Raw genomic sequence first — 26,506 nt, 5'->3', positions numbered from 1 at the left:
TGGTATTTGGTGCTAAGAAAGCCAGTAAGAACACGTTCTGGAGCATTAATCATTTTTATTGAAATATTTTAAAGAAACATTTTAAATAAATATACTATTTACATAGTTCCTATAATGTCTGCACATTTCTTCATTGAAAATCCTAAACGTCACTCAAAGCAGCAACAGAGAATTACACTGCACTGATACTCGTCACACAGTTACCTCCGCGATAATTTTCATTCATAATGAATGTTGTCATTATAGCTATGACAATGTTTAGGAAGAACAGATTTAAGTTGTTGTAAATTATCCCATTTGGATTTCTTGTTTTCCAGTCTTTTTCGGGAAGCAAACATCCCCAAGAATTTTCCTCGGATGCCTCGGTAATTCTTCCCACACCTCGTTGAAAGAGCACTTGTAGTAAGTAATACCATTTGGGCGGTACTGTAGCGCCCTCAGATCGGTAACTGTAGGCTCATTTTTTACAGCTCTGCCAGGCCTAATTGAGTCGTACAGCCACAAACTTTTCTCTGCGTAGCTGGTGAAAAAGGAATAATGTTGGTAATGGACTTCGTATGGATGTGGCTTTTTTCTCGCTTCTTTAGATATCATAGCGTATTGGCTAGGAAGTGTAACTTCACGTTCTTTAAGCTTGCAGTCAATGGAACTGTGAACTGAGTCACATTCCATCTGGGTATGGCCTTTCTCCAAAAACTTTTGTGTAATCAATACTCCAGTATCAATTGCTAATCTTAAAAGAGCATTTGATAATATCACATTTATGTTCTGATATGTGCAGCTGTCAGAATACAGAGTGACTTGAACAGGATTTTCCTTAATCGTTCTGGATAGGGTATCCATGATGCATGAGGCAAAACATGATGCAACCAAATCACCTTGCGTTTCATCGAACAAGTAACATAATGCATCACGACTTTATAAATCATACATTTTAAATTATGAACAGCCAACTTTGTTTTATAATGAACTGCACTTGCACTTAAAAATGGAACTGTTTTCACGGCCTGTAAATCCATGGTGTACACTGAGCAGAGCTTCTGCTGGGCTTCTTTCTTGTCATCCTCTTTTTGCATCCTTGCCTGCTCTTTCTGTTCTGTGTGTTGCTTCCACACGTCTTCAGTCAAGTTACCAAGCGTGTAACTACAACACAAGTCGTACTGATCTTTCTTGCGGGGGGGGGGGGGGGGGAAATAAGCTTTTATTACCATCTTATAAAATCAAGTTAAAGGTAGCCCGACTTAATAGTGAAACCTTCTCTGTATGACATATTTTCCACGCAACTTCCAAGAGGATTTCCTGCAGTAATGCGACGGAAGTTTCGGAAGAGATTCCAGGAATTCTTTCATGAAGGTTCTCTCATCTTTCTTGTTCGTCAGTTTGATCCGAGGTCGTGACGATTCTGTATCAGGACTCATCCCCTGTGTGGAATTACCCAGCCACTATTGGACAGTCCATTCGTTAATCCCAAGAGTATTGAGAAACATCTTTTTGCATACTTAATGTTTCCACAGCTCATTTTTCAAATGTTAAATGCGCGTCCCTTTTCTCCTGGATTCGCCAGTGTTCTTCCCTGGACGTTAGGCTGGAATTACGTCCACAAGGTTGATAATGTAAACCTTCCTCTGATCCCATGACTTCGTTTCCCAAAATGTGTTAAATACTGCCTGCCTATCATCATCAGAAAACTGATGACACTTCCTTTGAACGGATTTCTGGTACATCTTCGAAGTACATGTTGGACCTAATGTTCGTGCCTCTCTTGGAGTATGATGAGTGATTTTACCAATTCGACTTCTTTTGTATCCAATATACGCCTGTCCACGCACTCTCAGAATTTTATTGGCATTTTGCTTCCAATCTTCAGGATGTTGTTTAGACTTGCTTTTCCTGTCACTGGTTACATCACCATAAAATTCTTGGCCTTCACTGTCTGCATCATTATTGTTCCCGTGATCTTCCGATAATTTATCCAGAGTGTTTGGCAAACAATGAGCACCATTGCATAACAATGAATGTGAAGTACTGTCGTCTGTAGTGGAAACCCTGACTGTGGTTTCATTTCGAGCATTGTTGGATACATCCACTGAAGTTTCTAGATGGAAAAATATATATAAATTAATTTAAGCAGACAAAGATGAAGCTCAAATTCATGTATTTATGAGAACGACGGCATCAGTAATACTATTAACAATAATCCCAAGAAAATTTACCTGCGTCATTAGATGTTGCAGGAACAGTAACCGAGAACCCCTTATACGAAATTAATTCTTCTTCAGTAAATGTAACTTCAGCGTTACGATTTTTCTCGCCTATTGTTTGTTCTGCATTTACGCGAGATCCTACAAGAAAGTTCCATAGATCCGTGCTGAGGAGATCCTAGTGGATGTGGAACACGTCATTTTTTTTAAAAGCTGAAATAACAATACTAATAGTATGAATATATACAATACATCATTTGTTTCTATTAAAAAATTCGTCAATGGAGTAGAAGGAGTTGGCCACTACTAAATCTTTCAGGCTCCTTTTAAACTGATCTTTATTTATAACTAAATTTTTTATCTTTGCTGGCAAATGATTGAAGATGAGTGTTCCTGAGTAGTGGACCCCTTTTTGAACTAAAGTAAGTGCTTTTAAGTCCTTGTGCAGATCATTTTTGTTCCTGGTGTCGAATGTATGAACTGAGCTGTTTGCTGGAAAAAGAGATATATTATTTAGGACAAATTTCATTAAGGAGTAAATATACTGAGAGGCAGTAGTTAGTATATCCAGTTCTTTGAAGAGGTTTCTACAGGACGTCCGTGAATTTACTCCACAAATCATACGTATTACACGGTTTTGGACTCTGAAAACTTTTGTTTGACTTGAAGAGTTACCCCAAAATATTATACCATATGACATTATGGAGTGAAAGTAGGCAAAGTATGCAAGCTTTTTCATTTTTTTGTCGCCTATGTCTGCGAACACTCGAATTGCAAATACGGATTTGTTAAGGCGTTTCTGCAGTTCTGTGGTGTGCTCCTCCCAACTGAATTTATTATCAAGTTGTAATCCCAGGAATTTAAGACTGTCAACCTCTTCTATCTGCTCTTCTTCATACTTTATGCATATGCTGGGTGGAAACCTCTTACAGGTTCTGAATTGCATATAGTGAGTCTTTTCGAAGTTTAATGTCAGTGAGTTGGCTTTAACCATTTATTAATATCCATGAAAATATCATTAGCAGAGCTTTCTAGAACTACACTCGACATACTATTTATTGCAATACTTGTGTCATCTGCAAACAAAACGAACTCTGCTCCCGGCAGTGTTAACTGATGAGAGATCATTAATGTACACAAGAAAAAGCAATGGCCCTAAGATGGATCCTTGTGGGACACCACATGTAATGTCTTCCCATTCTGATGATGACTGATGACTTAATTCACTAGTCCCTTGTACTGATACCCTTTGTTTCCTGTTAGCGAGGTATGACTAGAACCATTTTGCAGCACTGCCCGTGACACCATAGAATTCTAATTTATTTAAAAGGATGTTGTGGTTCACACAATCGAATGCCTTTGACAAATCACAGAAAACATCTGCTGCTTGTAACCTGTTATTTAATGAATTAAGTACATTTTTCACTGTAGTTGTAAATAGCCTTCTCGATATCAGAACCCTTCACAAATCCAAACTGTGTTCTTAATAATACACTCCTGGAAATTGAAATAAGAACACCGTGAATTCATTGTCCCAGGAAGGGGAAACTTTATTGACACATTCCTGGGGTCAGATACATCACATGATCACACTGACAGAACCACAGGCACATAGACACAGGCAACAGAGCATGCACAATGTCGGCACTAGTACAGTGTATATCCACCTTTCGCAGCAATGCAGGCTGCTATTCTCCCATGGAGACGATCGTAGCGATGCTGGATGTAGTCCTGTGGAACGGCTTGCCATGCCGTTTCCACCTGGCGCCTCAGTTGGACCAGCGTTCGTGCTGGACGTGCAGACCGCGTGAGAGGACGCTTCATCCAGTCCCAAACATGCTCAATGGGGGACAGATCCGGAGATCTTGCTGGCCAGGGTAGTTGACTTACACCTTCTAGAGCACGTTGGGTGGCACGGGATACATGCGGACGTGCATTGTCCTGTTGGAACAGCAAGTTACCTTGCCGGTCTAGGAATGGTAGAACGATGGGTTCGATGACGGTTTGGATGTACCGTGCACTATTCAGTGTCCCCTCGACGATCACCAGTGGTGTACGGCCAGTGTAGGAGATCGCTCCCCACACCATGATGCCGGGTGTTGGCCCTGTGTGCCTCGGTCGTATGCAGTCCTGATTGTGGCGCTCACCTGCACGGCGCCAAACACGCATACGACCATCATTGGCACCAAGGCAGAAGCGACTCTCATCGCTGAAGACGACACGTCTCCATTCGTCCCTCCATTCACGCCTGTCGCGACACCACTGGAGGCGGGCTGCACGATGTTGGGGCGTGAGCGGAAGACGGCCTAACGGTGTGCGGGACCGTAGCCCAGCTTCATGGAGACGGTTGCGAATGGTCCTCGCCGATACCCCAGGAGCAACAGTGTACCTAATTTGCTGGGAAGTGGCGGTGCGGTCCCCTACGGCACTGCGTAGGATCCTACGGTCTTGGCGTGCATCCGTGCGTCGCTGCGGTCCGGTCCCAGGTCGACGGGCACGTGCACCTTCCGCCGACCACTGGCGACAACATCGATGTACTGTGGAGACCTCACGCCCCACGTGTTGAGCAATTCGGCGGTACGTCCACCCGGCCTCCCGCATGCCCACTATACGCCCTCGCTCAAAGTCCGTCAACTGCACATACGGTTCACGTCCACGCTGTCGCGGCATGCTACCAGTGTTAAAGACTGCGATGGAGCTCCGTATGCCACGGCAAACTGGCTGACACTGACGGCGGTGGTGCACAAATGCTGCGCAGCTAGCGCCATTCGACGGCCAACACCGCGGTTCCTGGTGTGTCCGCTGTGCCGTGCGTGTGATCATTGCTTGTACAGCCCTCTCGCAGTGTCCGGAGCAAGTATGGTGGGTCTGACACACCGGTGTCAATGTGTTCTTTTTTCCATTTCCAGGAGTGTATGTTATTTGTGGTCAGATGGTTGAGAAGCTGCCTGTACATCACTTTTTCAAAAATTTTTGATAATGCTGGCAAAAATGAAATCGGTCTGTAGTTTTATGGTATCTCTTTATCCCCTTTCTTGAATAGCGGCTTAACATCTGCATATTTTAGCCAGTCAGAAAATGTCCCAGTTATAATTGACTGGTTACACAAGTAACTTAGAATTGTACTAAACTCACAAGAACATGCCTTAATTAACTTTGTTGATATTTCATCGTATGCCTTCTAGAAATCTTTGGCAGAAATGAATAAACCACAGAACGAGTGAAATGGGGGCGTCCTGATTTTTATCACAATAAGACACTTGCGGTGCTAGTAACATTCAAAGGTGAATAATAAAACGATTTTCTTACAGCTGTCAGTCACTCTCAGGAACGATTCTCCGCTTTCACAAGCTGATTTCAGCTGAGAAACAATTTCTTCTTCAGTAAAAAGATCGAAATCTATATCGCTGTCCATTATCACAAATGAAGCTACAAGCATGGAACCACTTTCGAGCACTGTTAAATACGTAATGAGGCAGTAACAATGTGCTGTGGCTGCGCGGGCTTTTGTGTTTACGCGGTATTGTTTACAGTGCCCATAGATTGTAGATACTCGGTATTTAATTATCTACAGTTCCGCGGTATTGCTATCTATTTATTTGCTGTTTCACATATGCGGTATTGTTTTAGATACTTTTTTCATGGTAAATAATTAAAATTCGGCATTATGGCGTTCAGAGCAGATGCGCATACAGTCAACGACGTCATCTGACTGAAAAACGAAAAATCGGCAATTTGTCAGTTACGCGGTATTGTTTCTTCATCGACGAAACATGATTGTTGTCCGCAGCAACACAGTTTGGCAACACGGATTTCGTTTGCCCGCTCTCTGCCGCCACGCACGTGCAAACCTCATCCCCTCTACCCATCCCAATAGCTCCGCCTCTATGCACCTTCTTAAGTGAAGCGAGTTATAGACGGACAGCTCAAGAAATCCTTCCGTTTACAAGTACATTGGACTTGAATGAATCTCTGCCCCGGAGAAGTTTTTCTATACTGAAACTAATAAAAATTATCTTCTTTCTACGTCTACATCACTAATGTGCAAGCCACCTGACAGTGTATGGTGGAGGGTACGTACGGTACCACTATCTGATACCCCTCCCCCTCCCCTGTTCCACTTGCGAATGGTGTGTGGGAAGAATGACTGTTAGTAAGCCTCTGTTCAGCTCGGATTTTCTTATTCTGGTCACTTCACGAGACAGGTGGGAGGAAGTAATATGTTGTCAGACTGTTTCCGGAAAGTAGGCTTACTCTCTGAAAATTTCAGTAGCAAACATCTCTGTGATGCACAGCACACAGCTCCTCTCTTGTAGTGTCTGCCACTGGAGTTTGTTGAGCATCTCCATAACGCTCTTGTGCTGACCTAACGATTACATGATGAAACACACTGCTCTGTGTAGGATCTTCTCTACCTCTTCTGTCAGTCCCACCTAGTAAGGGTACCAGACTGGTGACCAACATTCAAGTATTGGTCAAATAAGCGCCTTGCAAGCCACTTATTTCATGGATGAGCTACATATTGTTAAGATTATTCCTATGAAGCCCAGCCTGACATCTGCTTTCCATGTTGTTTTTCTTACATGGATCGTTCCACTTAAGGTTGCTTTGTTTGGCTACGCCTACTTATTTTGTGGTAGACACTGTTTCCAGCAATTTGTCACCAATAATGTAGTTTTACAGTAGTGGCTTTTTTGTGCTATGTACATGCAGTTTGTGACTTTATTGACATGAAGGGTTAACTACCAGATACTGCACCATCCTTCAGTTCATTCTGCAGATCAGTACTGTCCTCTGGCATTGCTACTTTCTTGTAGTCAACCATATCATCCGTGAAAAGTCTTAAAGAGCTTCTTACACTTTCTACAAGATCTTTTATATACATTGTAAACAGTAATGGACTTATCACACTTCCTTGGAATATTATGGAAATTACCTTTACATCTGTTGATTTTATGATGTGAAGGGAGACTTGTGAGTTCTATCTGCAAAAAAGTCTTGAATCCAGTTGCAAATCTGATCTGACACTTGGTAGGCTCGGTTTTTTTTTTTTTTTGCGCTGCTGCACCCCTGAAATTTAATGCAGTAAGAAGTTAAAAAGGCAAAGATATTGTCTATCCCAGAAATATGACAAATGTCTGTGGAGAACTGTGACACATACTTCAACTTCTGATATTTCCGATATGTAACATCTGTCCATTCTCAGAGTGAGTCGCAAGAATGACAGCAATGTGCCAAGTGTGGTCTTACATACTCCACCAAGGTGGTATTTCTATCCACACTAGTATTAGTAGATGCCTCCCTTTTTATGTTTTCATTTGTTGTAAAGTCGATGACACATTAGGACATGCTATATATAGTGAACCAACCCATACTAATCTCTATTTACGTGCCAGTAGCTGCCATCAGCTTTCACAAACCGTAAGTGTCCTTAAGATATTACTGCACAGGGTGCACCGTAGGGTAATTGATTGTTTCACAAGGCAGTTATGTATCAGATTCCTTGCAGTAATTGTGATATGTCATATATAGGTCAGGCCAATGGCCTTTCCACAGTGGTAACACTGGTTCCCGGCAGATCACCAAAGTTAAACACTGTTGGGCTTGGCTAGCACTTGGATGGGTGACCATCCAGTCTGCCAAGCGCTGTCGGTAAGTGGGGTGCACTCAGCCCTTGTGGGGCAAACTGAGGAGCTACTTGACTGAGAAGTAGCGGCTCCAGTCTCATAAACTGACATACGACCGAGAGAGTGGTGTGCTGACCATATGCCCCTCCATATTCATATTCAGTGATGCCTGTGGGCTGAGGATGACATAGTGGCCAGTTGGTACCGTTGGGCCTTCATTGCCTGTTCGGGCGGAGTTTATTTATTTTTTTTATATATGTCAGACAACAAACGCCATTATGAGAGCCGCATGGAACATCGAAGATACACACACTACAGTCAGACCACTCGGCCTTCGCTAAACATTGTGTAGATATGGGCCATTTGATGAACTACAGTGACATGAAGATTTTAACATCCACCTCGTCCTTTTAGGATTCTATTTTCAAGGAAACAATGGACATTAGAGTAACCAATAACTTGATAAATAGAGATAATGGCTTTATTTGGATAAGGCATGGCATCTGGTTCTCGGTATAATTAAATTGCAGAAAAGTCACCAAGGTGTTACCACCACCAAACATACAAAAAAAAGTCAATCTGTAATTCTTAATGGACCTATTTTTTTTTCGTGGATGTCGAGTTAATTTTTCACTCGATGTTGCAACTGGAGCAGCTGGCAGTGAGTGGTTTACACTTGCAATTGTCCGCTGTGCGAACGCATCTCTACCTGGACTAGAATCTTTTGCCGACCGAGATGTCATTACCTAGAAGACATGGCATTGTGGAATCGACCCGAAGACTCAAAGTAAACCTAGTTTTGTTTATAGTAATATGTCTTTTACTCTGTATAACGGTTCCTGTAGGAAAGTTTCAAATGATGAAAAAATACATGTATGGATGAAAGGACTTAGTGTGTTTGCCAACCAGCATGCAAAGTACCATCACAGTGGAGTATATAATGCAATGCTTGGCACCTTACTGTCAGTCTTGCAACTCACTCTGAAGATGGTGGGATGGAATATGGCAGAAATACCAGTGGAAGAAGTAATATTTGCATAGCTGTATACATGAAATTTAATGAAATATATTCACTGACAGTATGTCCTATGCTGGTGCCATTGTCTCTCCTCTGCGAGCTTTGACGACGTTGCCCAAAAACAGGAGAGCAATGCTCAACTGGACAGCCTCTGTCACAGTGTCTCCAGCAGCCTATGACACGATCTAGAGCCCATTCCTGGCTCCACCCTTGGTAGAATGTCTGAGCATTCTTATGGCCAACATCCAATCACCCTCACTGACACATCATGGCACTAGTAAAGTATCTGTGCACACTGATCTGCTGCACCATACACATGTCATGTTGTGCACTAACGTGGTACAGCTGCCCTACTTTGGGGCCACACCACGTGATCACCTGCAGTGAGAAAGCATTCAACATCAAGTACAACAGCAAGCTGCTTGCACCACTACTAACATGGAGGCCCTCCAGTAACACCTGCAGCTACACCAGCATCTGACAGCTGTCACTGCACTGCCATGTGTGCCTCAGTCTCCACCCACCCTGCTTAAGCAGCTGGCGCGGTTGCCTGGACCACGCCCACTACAGGCATACCGAGCACCCCTGTGCCAGTGGCTGGCTGACTATGTCACAAGTGCTGGACATTGTATCTGCTTCAACCACGTGTGCTGTGTAAGAATGAAGTCACACCACATGACACAGCCCACATGTGCATCAGCCGTTGAATGGGATTAGAATATGCAGACTGTCTTGTTAAATTGCAACTGCAAAGTACACAACGGCTCGAGGATAAGAAGATGGTTATCAGCTTCAAGTGCATGTATGTCCATTGTTTCTCCCACAGTTACACTATCAGACCACAAGCTCAATCACTGAGGAGTATTCACCCTCCATGAACAGCATTCAAGCACATCTATTGTGCAATGCCCATTACTGTCCATGCGATCGCAAGAGCACATACTTTCATTATTAGAAAATATTGTTAATTTATTTAGTATTCCTTTGCCACAAATAAATGTACCATTGTGCAGTCATGTTTCCTGGCAATGACCATCACCACATCCTACACCACTAACTTGTAAGCAGCAATTCCACACATTCCCGCTTCAAGCCCTTGTTTGGAACATACTTGTCTAAGCCATATGAACAATAATGACTAGTCAATTTGTCCATTTTATCAATTGAAAGGCAAGTTTCAAATGAAATATACTTCAACAACATTATTCATGATTTCAGTAAAATAAAAACATAAAAATATGTCCTATAACAATATGAATAACAACTACTGCCTCATACTTAAGTTATGAAAGTAACTGAAATTATAACTGTAGAAGCTATGTTTACAGACATTTAAAATGAAAGGTAATTTCCTTATTCTATTCTTTATTATTTCTCTGCACCTTAACTCATGACGCTGTGCTAGATGATGATTCATATTGTTTCTCACCTATAGCTTTAAGTATGTATATTAAAATTACTAGAGCTTAGACTATACACATTATAAATAGTTGATTTTTTTTTGTTGGCCATTACATTCATAATATTCATTTTTTTTACAAAATGTACACTAAGCTGACCAGGTGCCTCATTTAGTTATGCTGACCTAGGCCTCTGATGGGCTTAAGCTAATAGTTTCAGACACAGGTTTCCATATGCAGTGTATTTCTCTCCTAGAATGCTCTGAAAATTCCAGTGTTTTTCAGTATGCAAGAGAAAAATAAATGGCGGATGGAAACCCATGCCTGAAACCATCATTCACCGAGGCAACAGAGCATCACACTCATAAGAGACAAAGTCTGTCTATGCAGCAGCTAGCTCTGTTTTCTCCACTGGCATTCATCAATCAGTCATGATCACTGAATAAGAAACAACACTCCAAGGCACACCACCTATAGTCCATCAGCATAAAAAGTAACATTTTCTACTGAAGGGGTAGCCTTGCAGCAGGTGCCGGCACCAATTAACTTCAACACTCTGTAGCATTGTTGGATGATGTTTCTGGGCACAGGTTCATACCCTCAGTTTGTTCCTCAAGTCTGCAACTCATCAAACTTTGTTGATATAGTTTTTTAATACCCTTTATATCTGTGTGTGTGTGTGTGTGTGTGTGTGTCTGTGTGTGTGTGCACACAAATCTCTCTTTATATGTATATATTTTTGGATGTATATGTAAACATTTTTCAAAGATTGTTGAAATTTCTTTTAATGGGGGTATTTATTTTCTATTCGGAGAGTTGAACAATTATGTTGACAAGTACACACTTCTGGCATGTTACTGAGTGTGTGATGACAGTACAAGAAAGCAGGAGATGAGGATGAAGTGTTTTCTCTAAATGCTCATCAGTTATTAAAATAAATGTACAATAGTCTTCAAAGAAGTTACACAAATGAATGCTAAAGTATACAACTAGCTATTAGCCTATAAACGCAAGTTGACATTGTTTAAAGAATACACAGTAGTACTTTTTTTTGTCACAGAGATAACAATTCATCAGTCTAAAGCAACCGTAGTGCCACTTTTCTCAGACTTGTCATACTCCCGGAATGATAGTGAGAAGGATGGGAGCACCAGAGTAAAAGTGATGCCTTGATTTCTGATGTGTGCAACCTGCAACATTGGACTCGTATTCACTTTGTTACTGACCTCTAGTGTAACTTGGCTAGCTCCCACTGCAGGGAGCCCTTTTATATAAAGATGCAGTATTTGTACCTTTCACTTAACTTGTAAAAACCTCTAAAAACTTTGTAAATAGTTGAAATGTTACGAACTAAGAGTACCAGTTGTCAAGGTATAACTTGCAATGCTGTCATCAATAATGTTTGCTTTCTTCCATGCTGTAACGGAACATATTAAAGGCTTTACTTTAATGAAGTATGTGATACCCTCCAAATTCAACCAGTTTAACGAGTATTTATGATTATAGAAAAGTTATTGTGTATGTTAACAATGATTGCACAACATGTCTCCATAAACAGTCAACCCATTAAATTATACTGAATAACTGACCCACACAAAAGTTAATATCACTTGACCACTGATACAGCAAATGTCATCATGTAAAAACACTAAGTTTATCTTAAATAATTAATATGAAGTACGAAAAATAGTGGCCAACTTAGGTATTTTGGATCTCCTTAAATAAAAATCATCCAGTGAAACCTATTTGTTCACTAGGAGCGTTTTCACTCAGTATTCACGTAATCAATCCTATTTTAGACTAAAACCACTGTAATCCTTAATAATTCATGTTACTTACTTATTTATGCAAATTAGAGAAGTCAATTGACAAACTTCTAAAAAAAACGGCCTTTTTGTAACAAAGAATTATTCTGTCAAGTCAACAAATCTGTCTGTCATTTTAATAACATGTTAAATTATGTCACTCGATACAAATTAATAACTTATCTGCACAAATTATGATAACAGATGTATATGTGACTTATAAACTATATCTCTTTTTAGTAGTTCTTTGACAATGTTATAAATACAAGCAGCAAGAAGGGTCGAGGGCGCAGTTTGAATGTCACTTCGGTAAAGTGTGTTTGTGTGTTATTGTTTGAGGTGGATAAACAATGCAAAGAACATGTAAAGGAAGTACTACTTTGTGTTGTGTCATGATCTTTGAGTACAGTGGAATTAAGATGCCCACCAGAGTAATAAATATTTGATGTTTTACATATTTGTTGGTTTCGCTCGTTCTTTATCATCAACAGCACATAAAAAACACGGGACCTCATGTTTTTAACCCTAGACAACCAGATTTAGAGCCAGCATCAGCATCGAGACACAGCATCGATCTAGCAAGCAGCAGCGATTACCACAATGCATTTTAATGGTGCCAACCTAACATCAAGTGCTAACAAGCTCCGTAAATGGGAGTGAAATAGTGCAATTATAGCAATTGGCAATATCTACAACTAGGCGACCGTTACAATGCAGATATGTTATTGAATATGTCTCAGTACCATAACCAAAACGAAAAATAAAAATATGGCATTTCAGTCTTTGATTGCTATTTTTTTATTTTCAATAACTTGTTTAAAGCTAGCTGCCCATCTTCAGATCTGTTAGATAAAGTTAAAAATATAATCAACAAGAGAGATTATATAGTTACTGATAGACTATCTTAGTTTACAAAATTTTTTTCAGAATGTATTAAAATGCAAATGTACCATATATTGCAGTTACAGAGTAACCTTTCAGTACAGAATACTGGTTCGCTGTCATAACTAAAGTAATTTTTAATCTGTTAAAATCTTATATCTGTAGAAATTGTGCATATGTCCTAAGAGGTTGCTTTATCACCATACATATTAATGGCGGATATACTTTTTAATAATAGGACAATTTTTAAAGAAATAACGTTTACATAATCTTTTTTGAGTGCACCATGAACTGAAATAATTTTCTGCAAACTAAGATAATTCTATCAGTAACTATATAATCTCTCTTGTTAATTATATTTTTAACTTTATGTAACAGATCTGAAGATGGGCAGCAAGCCTGAAACCGGTTACTGAAAATAAAAAAATAGTGATCAAAGACTGAAATGCCATATTTTTATTCAAAGAACAATTGTGGCTATCCTAGTAAGACAATCATGTCTTGTTTTGATAAAACGATGAATTGCTGCAATCTGTATAAAAAGGCAGCTTCAGTGACATCTTGCCCTTTGTGCATTATACTGTTGCAATTTAGATAACTCATTCATTAGTGAACATTACATGTTATATGTTAAATGATTTTCAATCAATATAATTACATGCTTTGAGTCCACACAAATACAGATGGATAAAGGTGAGCCAGTTTGGTTTGGAAGCATTTTTCTTGCAACATAAAAGAGGGATACTTTAAATGGCTACTGTTATCTGATCCAATAAATACAGAAAATTACTAGTTATTTCCAGCATTTTAATTTTTATTAGAAGATTCAAAACAACTGAGGCGTCTATTAATTTTAGGTGTTAACAGTTTAAGGTATGTAGAGTACAAATGCTGATTAGAATACAAATCAGTAATACCAGTAACAATATAAGAATAATAACTGACAAATTCACAAACAAATTTGAATTGTTTTGTGACATTCACCACCACCATCACTTGTTATTTGACATCCACTGTCAGCTGACAGTAGTTGGGTGTGCCAGACAGAGTACTGTTATAACACAGATATATTGTAGTTAGGCTTGAACAAACTATAACCACTAAGCACAAAGTGAAGTGTAATTGCTATGACAGCCATTGACACATCTGGAGCAGTTTTGTCCAGTGATGTACACAGATTGGCCAATGAAATTCCCCGCTGGTCCATAGTTGCACACGTACAGCTGTGAAGTCCAGCCACCTGGTTCAGTAAATGCTGTGTAGCCACACCCGATGTAGCGTGTGACAGCCCATACAACTTGTGAATAATGGCCAGTTGCTGCACTGAATCTGCAACATATTAATAGTAGACAATTAGGAGGAGACATTGTTCTCCACATGTTGGATGGAAGAATGGATGAATTAGAGTAGGAAACGGATTAAGGTTCAAATGGTTCAAATGGCTCTGAGCACTATGGGACTCAACATCTTAGGTCATAAGTCCCCTAGAACTTAGAACTACTTAAACCTAACTAACCTAAGGACATCACACACATCCATGCCCGAGGCGGGATTCGAACCCGCGACCGTAGCAGTCCCGCGGCTCCGGACTGCAGCGCCAGAACCGCTAGACCACTGCGGCCGGCACGGATTAAGGGATACTTTGAGAAAAAAAAATTGCTGCACAAGTTCAAATACCCTCCCTACTCATGCACAATGAATCAAACGAGTAAGCAATTAAAATCCATAGTAATACAAACAATTAGCAAAGAACTGGCAGTGTCTGGAATGATTTGAGGCTGCTCATCATCTCTTCCTGTTGTTTACATCTACATAAATATTCTGCAAATGATTGAAGTACATTGCATTATTCCCTCTTCCATTCATGCATCGACCGTGTGAAGAAAGACTGTTTAAATGACTGTGAACACTGCAGTCAGTTCAATCTTGTCTGCACAGTCGCTACCTGAGCGACACTTGCGGTGATGCAGATGACACTGAGGTGATAAAAGTCATAGGTTGCCTCCTAATAACATGTCAGACCCCCTTCACCTGGTGTAGTGCAGCAACTTGGTGAGACATGGACTCAACAAGTCATTGGAAGCCCCTACAGAAATATTCAGTCATGCTGCCTCTATAGCTGTCCATAATTGCAAAAGTGTTGTTGGTAAAGGGTTTTGTACACAAACTGACCTCTCAATTATGTGTCATAAATGTTCCAATACGGGTGGTCAAATGATTCACTCAAATTGTCAAGAATGTTCTTCAGACCAATTGCAAACAATTGTGGCATGATGACATGACACATTGTCATCCATAAAAGTTAAAAGTTGTTTGGGAACATGAAGTCCACGGATGGCTGCAAATGGTCTCCATGTAGCCAAACATAACCATTTCCAGTCAATGATCAGTACAGTTGGACCAGAGAACCCAGTCCATTCCATGTAAACAAAGCTCACACGATTATGGAGCCACCACCAGCTTGCACAGTACCTTGCTGACAACTTGGGCCCATGGCTTCGTGGGGTTGTGCCACACTCAAACCCTGCCATCAGCTCTGATCAACTGAAATCAGCATTCATCTGACCAAGCCATTGTTTTCCAGTCATTTAGGGTCCTACTGGTAGGGTCGTGATCCCAGGAGAGAAGCTGCATGTGAAGTCGTACTGTTGGCAAAGACACTGCTGCGGTCTACTGCTGCCATAGTCCATTAATGCCAAATTCTGCAGCACAGTTCAAAAGGCGACATTTGTCGTGCATCACACATTGATTCCTGCATTTACTTCACGCAGTGGTGCTTGTCTGTTAGCACTAACAACTCTGTGCAAAAGCCGCAACTCTCAGTCATTAAGTGAAAGCCGTCAGCCACTGCATTGTCTGTGGTGAGAAGTGATGCTTGCAATTTGATATTCTTTGCACACTCTTGACATGGTGTGTTTTGGAATATAGGATTCTCTAACAATTTCTGAAATGGAATGTCTCATGCATCTAGTTCCAACTACCATTCGACGTTCAGAGCAAGTTAATTCCCATCGTGTGGCCATAATTGCAACCCTTTCACATGAATCACCTGTGTACAAATGACAGCCTTTTTATACTCTGTGTATGCGATACTACTGCCACCTTTATATATGCACATTGCTATTCCATGAATTTTGTCAGTTCTGTGTATTCCCAGATTCTCCACTTAATACTTGTTCTTAATACTTTGTAAGTAGGCTCTCCCCCAGCAGTTGGTGACTGTCTTAAAATGTCTGAAAAATCAGATTATTCAGTTAGTGAGCCAAACAAACCTGTCATCATTCATACAGCTGTTCTTTGTATTTGTTCAGTATCATTTGTTAGTCCTAGTTTGTATGGGTTCCATACAATTAAGCAACATTCAAGGATGGCTGCATAATTGTATTTAATCAATTTCATTTGTAGACTGAAAACATTTTCCCAGCACCCTACTTTTGGATGGATGCTTTATCTACGATTGGGCCCATGTTATCATTACACCTCAGATATTCATAAATTGTTAGACCCAAGTATTTGTATGAGCTGACTCTGTTTCTAATTGTGACTCAGTGATATTGTTGTCACAAAATACTACTTTTCTGAGGTTTATGAAGTGCACAGTTTTATATTTCTGTGCATTTAAAGCAGGAATCACTGACTAATCACTACCCCCATTTCCAAAGTGCTCTTCTGTAATCCCACTATGTTTCAATTCAGTGTTCACTATCAAGCAGTGAATGATATAACTGGCCAAGATTTTGAGTCCAAGTCTATTTATTAATAACTGCTAAATTCAAGTATCATCCCAGATGAAGGCATGCCATTGCTTTGGTCAATTTTGTAGCTTGTTTATTTGTTTACATATGTTAATGATAAGCTGGCCATTCAGCTTCATAGTCCTGGATAGGTAGAAGTCTGAAGGCTTCAGCTGGTAGTCATTTGTTTTTAGCTGCAGCCAACATTACCAACTTGACAACACATTATGAGGTAGCCATTGTCATATGCAGTGTTACTGTTTTTTACTTCTGCCTGTTTCGTATTCCTTCTCAAGTTTATGTAACTGTTGCAGTTAGGATCTTTATTAAATACATAATTATGTGAGAAGATTTTTCTTTCAATTACAAAACACACTAAAGCATTTTTTACCTCCTTGCATGACTTTTGCTTTCTCAGAAGTTCCCCCCAAATGGCTCCTCACACCGTTGGGGCTGGGCTGCCTTTTGCAACTCCCTGCAACCCTTTGTGGCAATCAGCCAACTAGCAGATAACACGTTGTAATCATTACAAGTATTGCATAAATTTGACAAATAATTTGTGTAAGTACCTGCATCTGGGTTTCAAGCTGGATCCACCGTTTACATTCGATGCTGAGGTGCTGTTCCAGAACATGGAATGTCTCAGCAATTCTGTTCATATGTGAGTGGAAATTGAAAGTAGCTGTGGAAATTGAAAGTAGCCTGGGGCAGCAGTGAGTGTTTGGGCTGAGAATGGAGGCATGCCAGGGTAATCCATGCGGTTGTGTGAATCGCTGTGCCAAGGGGGCATAGTGGCTAATACACCTGCCTTGTAAGCAGGAAACCCGTGTTCAATTTCCAGTGTTGGTATATATTTTCACTCATTGCTTCATTCTTGATACATAAAATGACATTTGTTTCAACACATCACGATTTCATAAAAACTTAATATTTTTCAGTTAACCTATATATACAGATAGAAAATATATTGAAAATGATTTATAGAATATTATTGTCTTAGAATTCCAATAGGAGGACTTCAGGGATTCCTGCCAATGACCAATGTTCGGGCTGCAAGGGGTCCTTCCACCTGGTTTTGTGGTTACAGGAAGTACCTGATGTGGACACAAACATGATTTCTTAAAGACAAAAGTGTAAGTAAGGGCACTAAATCATCAGATTTAGAGTTGCTTTATATTTTACTTGAAAAAATGCCACAAATTACTTATTTTTCATGCATTCAAAGAGGCCTACCCCTCTTAACCTCAGTTCACACACACACACACGCACACACACACACACACACACACACACACACACAAAACAACTAAAGTGACACCACACCTAGTGCCAAACTGCAGTGTGAGAGGGTACGAGATGTTCTGCTATTTTTTTGGGCAGAAATTAAAAAAAAACTCATACGTAGTTGTGTGTTTTGGTAAAGTTGAGTAGAAAGGTAATTTTGAGGATTAGAACTATCTATACTACATATGAGAGTTTATTATGGAGCACTTTCCAGGGTGGTTGTTCCACTTTTTTACCTGAGGTATTCCTTATGGTGTCCATACAGTGACAAGAACTGTGGCGCTGCACTTGATGTCATTGCAAGTGCAACAAAGAGACTGGTGCACTTTACGTAGCTCCAAGGAATGTAAATGACTTGAACATAATATATTGTAATATTGTGAAGATCTGTTCTATCTTGCTTTAATAGCTAGTTGTTTAACTGGATAAATTTCACAGTCTGAACTGGAAGTCAGCCTAACATAAAGACACATGCTAATGACTAATACCCTATTTTATGTATAGGCAATGTATAATAAACTCCAAAATCCACTTCAGTAGCTGACATACATAACCTCTGCAGTAAATGCAACCCTGTTGTTACTGTGCCTCATCGGTACACATGTGGAGATCGAATTATCAACTGGAGGCTGACCAGGAGAAAACTGCTCAGATAACAAGGACTTCCACAAACAATGTACCAAGTAACATTTTTGACAGACCAGAAGCGAGTTACCACCCTCAGGCGAAAAAATAACACAGTGACGTATACCAGCTACCTTTTTAACAATATTGGAAGCAATGAATGTCTTGAATACAAAATCTATATGGAACCTGAATTCCAAAAAAAACACTTAAGTACCCAAACCACAATAAGAAATATGGTAACGTGATCTGAATTGTCTGCAACAGAATGTGTAGATTTTAGGGACATGTGGATTTCTTATCGAGAGTGGATGGGTTGGGCCACAAAGCACTAGCAGTGCCCTGGAAAGGCCCCACTACTCCTACACGCCATTCCCGACCCTAACCTCCCCCACAAGTCACGTATGAAAAATAAATCAATATTACAGCAGATACAAGAATATGATGGCAAACATCTGGTGTCTGTTACAAAGGAAGATGTTGAACTCCCTAAAGGTGCTGTTAGAAGTCTGAAACTGACAAAAATGACAAGGCATTGAAGTACTTTGTGGTGTTGCTGTTTGGGACTGCCCTTCTGTCCAAATAATTTTGCCTGGAGGAGACTAAGGTGCATACATTAAGGATTATCTGATTGATTAAATTGGGTCTGGCAATTGATAAAGAGGAACCTCAGGCTGCTATTGTTAAAGATTGAATATCATTCCTCATTCTATGCATGCTGTAAATGATTACGGCAATAACACCTTATTCATGTCACTCCATTGTAAGCTAGTCATTTTTGTTACTGTTTTTGTGGTAAAAAAGGTGGTTACCATGTCTAACTGCAATGCTGGGGTCCAGGTTCAATTCCTGGCTGGGACAAAGATTTTATTTTCTTGGGAAGTGGGTGCTGTGTTTTCATCATCATCATCATCATCATCATCATCATCATCATCATCATCATCATCATCAACAATGTCACCAAAATGGTATTGGATAAAAGAATTCCACTATTTGGCTAAATAATCTTAGAAGAGGGGTACTGGTCAGTGATGTCGTTAGATCATTGCATTTCATAAATTACAATTGTAATTCCAAGTTATCAGAATACTGATTTAGCAGACACTGTCATTAAATCAAGACTTGAGAAGTTTTTTCATATAGTCAGGGGTTCAATGACTGCTACAGAGCAGATATGTATTTTATTCTTAATATTAAAAATCAAGATGATGAAACTAAATGTGGAAGAGCTCTAGCAACTGTACTTTGTGACTGTCGGGAAGAAAGTCCCTGCCTCTTGCACTGCGCAAAACCCTGCGATAAACAGCCATTCCCCCCAATGTTCTCAAATAAGCCTATCACGGCCCATCATTGTTACAATGCCAATCATGTTTTCTAGCAAGGAGACCCGATCTTCCTCAACCAATCACTGCAGTGCAGTACACATTCTGTTCTCTGAATGCCTGGAGGTCCTACAGCCAAACCCTTGGTGCATGTCACAAGATGAGGGCAGCTTCCTAGTGAAAAAAAGCTCCATCTTGCCCATAAAACAATTTAGTGGGCACTGATTTGGTGAGGTGTGGTGGCATCTAAGGAACATGGCATGCAGAAACCAGGCTCCCTCTTTCATTCTTGCTTCACCATGACTAGTGACTGTTATGTTGTTTTACACACAAGTATGTATGCTTTTTTTAAATTTCTGCCCAAAAAATAACAGAAAATCTCATACCCTCTCACACTGCAGCTTGGCACTAGGTGTGGTGTCACTTTAGTTGTTTTTGTGTGTGTGTGTGTGTGAACTGAGTTTAAGGGGGGTAGGCCTCTTTTTAATGTATGAAAAATAAGTAATTTATGGGATTTTTTCAAGTAAAATATAAAACAACTCTAAATCTGATGATTTAGTGCCTTTACTTACACTTTTGTCTTCCTTATGTTGTGTCACACTATCCCTTGCCATAAGTGAGCCACAAAAGGCGAAAAATGATCTTCTGCGAGTGGTGAGTAATGAAAGATGACGGTGCCTTCGGGGTAGGAAACTGTCATTGTAATACTCGTCAGGACTTCCCCTTTCATTTTGTTTCGGCGATTATCACACAGTTTCATACGCCTTTGGTGTATCCAAATTTTCTCTGGTTGTCAGTAATCTGATCGAGCTCAGATTACTTGCAGACTTGAGTAGGAGTAGTAGAAGTAAATGCGGCTATAGAGACAGATTTTTGGACGCTGGATGTGACCATTGCATTAGGGGCAGCTTTAGAGCTTTCCCCGAGCAGCATGCGAGTTCGCTGAACCGTCTCATTGCTAGCCTGACTTTGTAGTCACCAAAACTGGCCATGGGCCTGACAGGGTAGTGGTTTATGGACCACCATTCTGAGAGCCGGCCTTGTTCCACTAGCAGCCAAGCAAGAGGGTGGGAATGCCGTGGCTGAACGCGGAATAACACTTCTCTAGGAACTGGTGGCGCCGGGCATCCTGGCGCTGGCCTAACCGCTTTAGGTATTCCTGTAACCTTGAGGACGAAATGCTGAGTTAAAACTCCACAAGGAAAGCCGGACAAACGTCCAGACATGCGCAGTTACACCAAGAGGCAAGAAACACAAGCAATAAAACGGAACTATTGCTTCGATGAGACGTAACTGATATGCATGAGAAATATGCAGTCCAGTCCTGTGTCTTGGATTTGTTGTTGGGGTGCGACTCACTATTCCTCACTATCGTTTCTCCACAATGAAGTTGCACACACACATATATTTAAACGTGGAGGTGACACCAACCTCTCACAACACGAAAGTATGACCCAACGCACAGCTGCAAGGTTGGGCTTGACGGCCTCCTTAGCATTTCACGAATCCAAATTCAGCTGACGCAACTCAGGCGTTGCTAAGCACACGTAAAAAAAACTGTCGCATTGACCAAGGGCGTGCCCATATGCACTAGAAACTGATCAGGAGATAGGTGCAACGCTATGAGTGTGTGCCTGTCATAAGCACTCTTAAGAGTGGTAAGCACCCTAAAAAAACCACCAGAGACACAAGACTGGCCCAGCTTTCACACGTGCCAGATGACGATTCCCCCATCAAGGACGCAAAGGCCGAAATCATATATGTAGCAGTCATGACTCCAGAAAGAGAATGCATTCGCCCAAACACCAATAAGTACCACTTATAATTATGGCGTTCACATTCCAGATCAGAGCTCCATGAGAAAAGCAGTTACGGAACAAAAGCAAACAAAAAAAAAACCATAAGTTTAAGATGGATGTGACGGTGAAAAATGACAAAGAAAATGCAATAGTCAGACACCATTGCCCTTTACAACCTTGTTTTCACTCAACCCATCTAGCCAAAAATAAACCCTACAACACCTAATGTTTTCCCAATTACACTTACAAAACATAAAAAACAATACCTAAAACTTCTACTGCTTAACAGTTGTGTGATACATTACAAAGACGCTCTTCTATGAAGTGCTTCACGTGAAAAACGTGGTGAAGGCCGAGCGGCCTTTTTGTCTTGAATGATTCCAATTCCAGGGCGTTCTTGTGAGCGATTCTGGCACTCAGAGATTGCGAGCCTTTTCGGGCCCTCCTATCGTCAATTTTGTGGAGGGCTACGTTTACGTATGTTGTGTGAGGGATTGCTGATTCCTGTCTGGACCATGCCAACCTCCAGAAGCTTGCTGGTTATGTTCCCGCTCTCTCGCCAGTTGCGATTGTAGTGCTGCATATTATCCCCTGCTTGGCTCTGGTACCCGTAATTTATGCGGTCAGGTTGAGATCCTCTTGCCCTCCCTGTGGACCGTGGCACTCATTCGCCAATCCTTATTCTTATGCAGTTGCTGGTCGTTGCTGTCATTGTGTCTGCGTTTATCCTTACATTCTGCCTCTCGTATACGAATCCCAACTTACTGAGTAAACATTTGAAAGTTTCAATGTTGTATCCGCACCTACTAATGAGTGCCTGTTGGTACTGCATGGGGAGCTTCGAGAAACAGAAACTAATAATTTCCGACGGGCTGCAGGGTGCATCCAAGAACTGGTTCTTCTTTAATAACACCTCGAACATTTTTACCAGTCCTTTGTATTCCGAAGATTTTGAGTTCAGGCCACATCATAATCTCCTGTTTTGCTCCATCCTGCATTTCTCGTGACCAATAGGTAGCGAGAAATGCTCCCTTGAACTCTTCGAATGTGGTGCACTTTCCCGCAACATCTGGCACTATTTTGGCGACCATTCCCTCAATATGCACGCAGATGAATTCCAGCTTTGCATTAAGGGCCATGAAGTGGCAACGACCAGATGAATCGTCCAATCCAATTTTTAGGATGTAAGCCACCACCATTTTTCCTAAAATTTGGAAATATTATGCTAGACAGAAAATGCTTCTGGTCTAGTGTAGGTTCGACCCTCGCACTTGAGAATCTGTCAGCTTCCGTCACGGGGATTGGATCCAGATGGTGGCCGACACATCTACCAAAATTCTCCGGAAACATATTCAGCGTATTCCTACCCATCGGCTGAGAGGTATCGTGTGAGTGTGCACAACACTCAGCAGAAGACCTGGCTTGCGTCGCACTGCCCTGTGAACCACCCAATGGCATCACTCGTGCTGTTGAAGCTTCACAGTTACGCAATTGTTCCACCGCCCAAGGTCTCTAAGTCTTTGTCAGCAACTTTTTCCCTACTTGAGCTAGTCGATCGTTTACTTTGGCAATATTCTCTGTGTTGGTGATCACTGCCAAATGTCCCTGTGCCCTTTTCAACTTTTGTTTGCCGCAGACCATGCTCGTTTTATCGGATGTCAGCAGCAAGAGCGATCTTTTTCACACCTGCTGCCTCTATTTGGGCAAGGAGAGCAACTTTCTTTGCCTCCGTCTTGAGTTTGTGTACAGTGGAAAGTTTTGCCCCAAACCCATCATGCATTCACTAATCTGCTCCTTTAATGCGATCGCCTCCTCCCTCCATTTTCTTTCTGAATCTTCTATCTGCTTCTTAAGCTGACCTAGGAGAGCGAAGACTGGGTAAGGTTCCAGTTCATAATGCATACCAGCCATTGGCGAAGCAACCCGTGGTTGTTGAGAGCAACTGCACTGGCGTCGCACTGTGTGTCTGCCTTCTATCTCCCTTTCTAAATTTCTACTCGTGACTAATACGTATAAATGACCATGGTCGTTTCCATCATCAGACTCGTCACCACTGTTAATTCCCTGTTCTGATCGCGCATCATCTATCAGGACCGAGAACCGAATGCCTATCATACGTGTCTGGGCCTGACTACTCCATGGGAAGCCCTTCCAACAAGTCACTAGAAGGGTTGACGTCACCGTTATTAGCATGTTCCATCATCTTTCCTAAGTCTACTAGATTTTGGCCATAAAGTAACTTCGCTTTTCTCCTTGTCAACATTCACAGAATTGGAGAATAAAAAAGAAATTATTTTGCATGACCCAAAAAGAGAAAAAAAACCGAACACAAAACAAAAACTACGCATATGTAAGAACACCTAATAGTATCTCACTCTCAAATACACTAAACAAAAACACACAATTACCCCACAAAAAAAGAGTTTTTGCACCGCACTGAACTGTCAAATTCGTTTATGTGGTACAAAATCCATAAAACCAAAACATGAACACAAATAAATATGTTACATAACAAAAGAAAAAAAAATATTTTTCACATTCGTGCCAGCTCTAAGTACTACCATGAAACTAAAAAAAAGGAGATTGAAATGCAAAAAGAAAAACACAAATGTAATTACATAAAGATTACTGTTATCAGAGGGAACCGAGGGGAAAATCGATCCTGGCAGGGTCACCAACATGCAAGCTAGCCTGTGGTGGTGGCAGTTCTCCATCTGCAAACGACTAAAAAGTTGTAACCATCACACCCGAGAGGTGCCACATTTCTCAATAGCGCAAGGATATCTGACTAGTGGCCCCAGTTTGGATCACCCCTGAGTTAGCTAACTTGACATAAAAAAATTTAATTCTTTGAAATCCACAACAAAATAAATGACATCGTAAGGAAAAAGAATGGGTGTTATTGAAAAATTAACAACAAGGAACTGCGGTATCACAAAGAGATTTGTTAACTAATATCAATGTCAAGAAAGAACAAATTTATAAACAAACTTCAGCTGACAACATATCATCAACACGAACTCAGGTTGGTTAGCAATAAACTTGGGGTACCTAACTGGAATTTACGTGTAAATGAGACTTGCTATTGTGAGTGGAAGGATGTCAATCTAGGCAAACACACTGTGCTGTATCATTCCACTGATTGTTCTCTCGCATCAAAATATAATTAAGCATACAATGGACATTGGGAGTGACTACTGTGAGTACAACGATTGATAGGCTTCTGAATTTGCCGAAGCTGCGCAACAAAACCTGTATAACTGGTGAAAGACGAGATGCTGTTGTCGGCGTGCAGGCGCTGCTGAAAGGTTGTATTGTGGGAGATGACCCTACGTCTGCTGGCGATTGTCTCACATCCGTGAGAATAAAGTTTCGTCCAGGTGTCTGGCGTTTTTACAGTTAACTGCTCTCTCCACAGAAACGGAAGAGCTCTAGCGACTGTACTCCACGACAGTCGAGAAGCAAGTCCCTGCCTCTCCAGCTGCTCAAAACCTTCCGAAAAACAGATGCTGCCCCCCCCCCCCCCTCCCTCTACAATGTTCTCGAACCTACCATGGCCCAGCAATGTTTGTCGTCCATAAAACGATTTATTTGGCGCCGTTTTGGCCAGGCATGGCGGCATCTAACAAATGCGACATCCGGAGAAATTCTTTGTCCTGTTATTCTTGTCATAAACACATTAGCTGGGCGCCTGCCCAATGCCAGTCTACTTGGACCCGCACACCGCATAAGGAGATCAAGTTCCCACACCATGTCCACTCACTAATACACTAATAAAGCAGTTAGGCCTGCGCCAGGATGCCCAGTGTCGCCAGTTTCTAAGGAAGTGTCATTTTGCATTCAGCCACGGCGTTCCCACACTCTTGCTTGGACTCTAGGGGAACAATGTCGGCCACCAGAACGGCGGCCCACAACCAGTTTCGGTGACTACAAAGCCAGGTTAGCAATGAGAAGGCTCCATGAACTCGCTTGCTGCTTGGGTAAAATTTGAAAGCTGCCCTTCATGCAATGGTCGCCTCCAGCATCCAAAAATCTGTCTCTATAGCCATGTTTATTTATACTACTGCTACTCAAGTCATGCTAGTAATATGAGATCAATCAGTGGTTTACCTAACCCTAATAGTACCCCAGATTACTATCAATCAGGGAAAATTTAGATACACCAAAGACGAATGAAACTGTATGATAATCACCGAAACATAATGAAAGGGGAAGTGCCTGACGGGTATTACACGGCAGTGGCCTGCCTGGAAGGCACCGCCATGTTTCAAATGGAAGAATGGATAGATTAGAAACGTGGTTTATCTTAGGATTTGGTCATGTTTCAGAAATAAATAATCAATTAGAAAGAAACTTCCTGGCAGATTAAACCTGTGTGCCAGACCGCGACTCGAACTCGGGACCTTTGCCTTTCGCGGGCAAGTGCTCTACCAACTGAGCTACCCAAGCACGACTCACACCCCGTCATCACAGCTTTACTTCTGCCAGTACCTCGTCTCCTACCTTCCAAACTTTACAGAAGCTCTCCTGCGAACCTTGCAGAACTAGCACTCCTGAAAGAAAGGATATTGTGGAGACATGGCTTAGCCACAGCCTGGGGGATGTTTCCAGAATGAGATTTTCACTCTGCAGTGGAGTGTGCGCTGATATGAAACTTCCTGGCAGATTAAAACTATGTGCCGGACCGAGACTCGAACTCGGGACCTTTGCCTTTTGCGGGCAAGTGCTCTACCAACTGAGCTACCCAAGCAAGACTCACGCCCCGTCCTCACAGCTAGTAGTAGTAGTAGTAGGAGTAGTAACTAACAAT

At 41.3% G+C, this 26,506-nt stretch overlaps 1 protein-coding gene, 1 non-coding gene and 1 pseudogene across 2 annotated transcripts in view; 1 reads left to right on the top strand and 2 right to left on the bottom strand.

Moving 5' to 3' along the window:
• The first annotated feature begins 7,738 nt into the window (after window positions 1–7,738).
• Window positions 7,739–7,856, top strand: LOC126261538 (5S ribosomal RNA; annotated as a pseudogene).
• A 6,177-nt stretch (window positions 7,857–14,033) lies between these two features.
• LOC126260634 (venom allergen 5-like) overlaps window positions 14,034–26,506 on the bottom strand; it is a 157,219-nt gene continuing 144,746 nt past the window's right edge. The window contains exon 5 of the mRNA XM_049957972.1: window positions 14,034–14,262. Within this exon, the coding sequence (XP_049813929.1) occupies window positions 14,034–14,262 (229 nt within the window). The remainder of the gene's footprint in view (window positions 14,263–26,506) is intronic.
• Window positions 26,373–26,447, bottom strand: Trnal-caa (transfer RNA leucine (anticodon CAA)). The gene has a single exon. It is a non-coding gene; the product is annotated as a tRNA-Leu (tRNA).

Source organism: Schistocerca nitens, chromosome 5 (genome assembly GCF_023898315.1).
Source record: "Schistocerca nitens isolate TAMUIC-IGC-003100 chromosome 5, iqSchNite1.1, whole genome shotgun sequence".
Lineage (NCBI taxonomy): Eukaryota > Metazoa > Arthropoda > Insecta > Orthoptera > Acrididae > Schistocerca > Schistocerca nitens.
The sequence above is the reverse complement of the archived record's forward strand: the minus strand, read 5'-3'. Positions and strand labels throughout refer to the sequence as shown.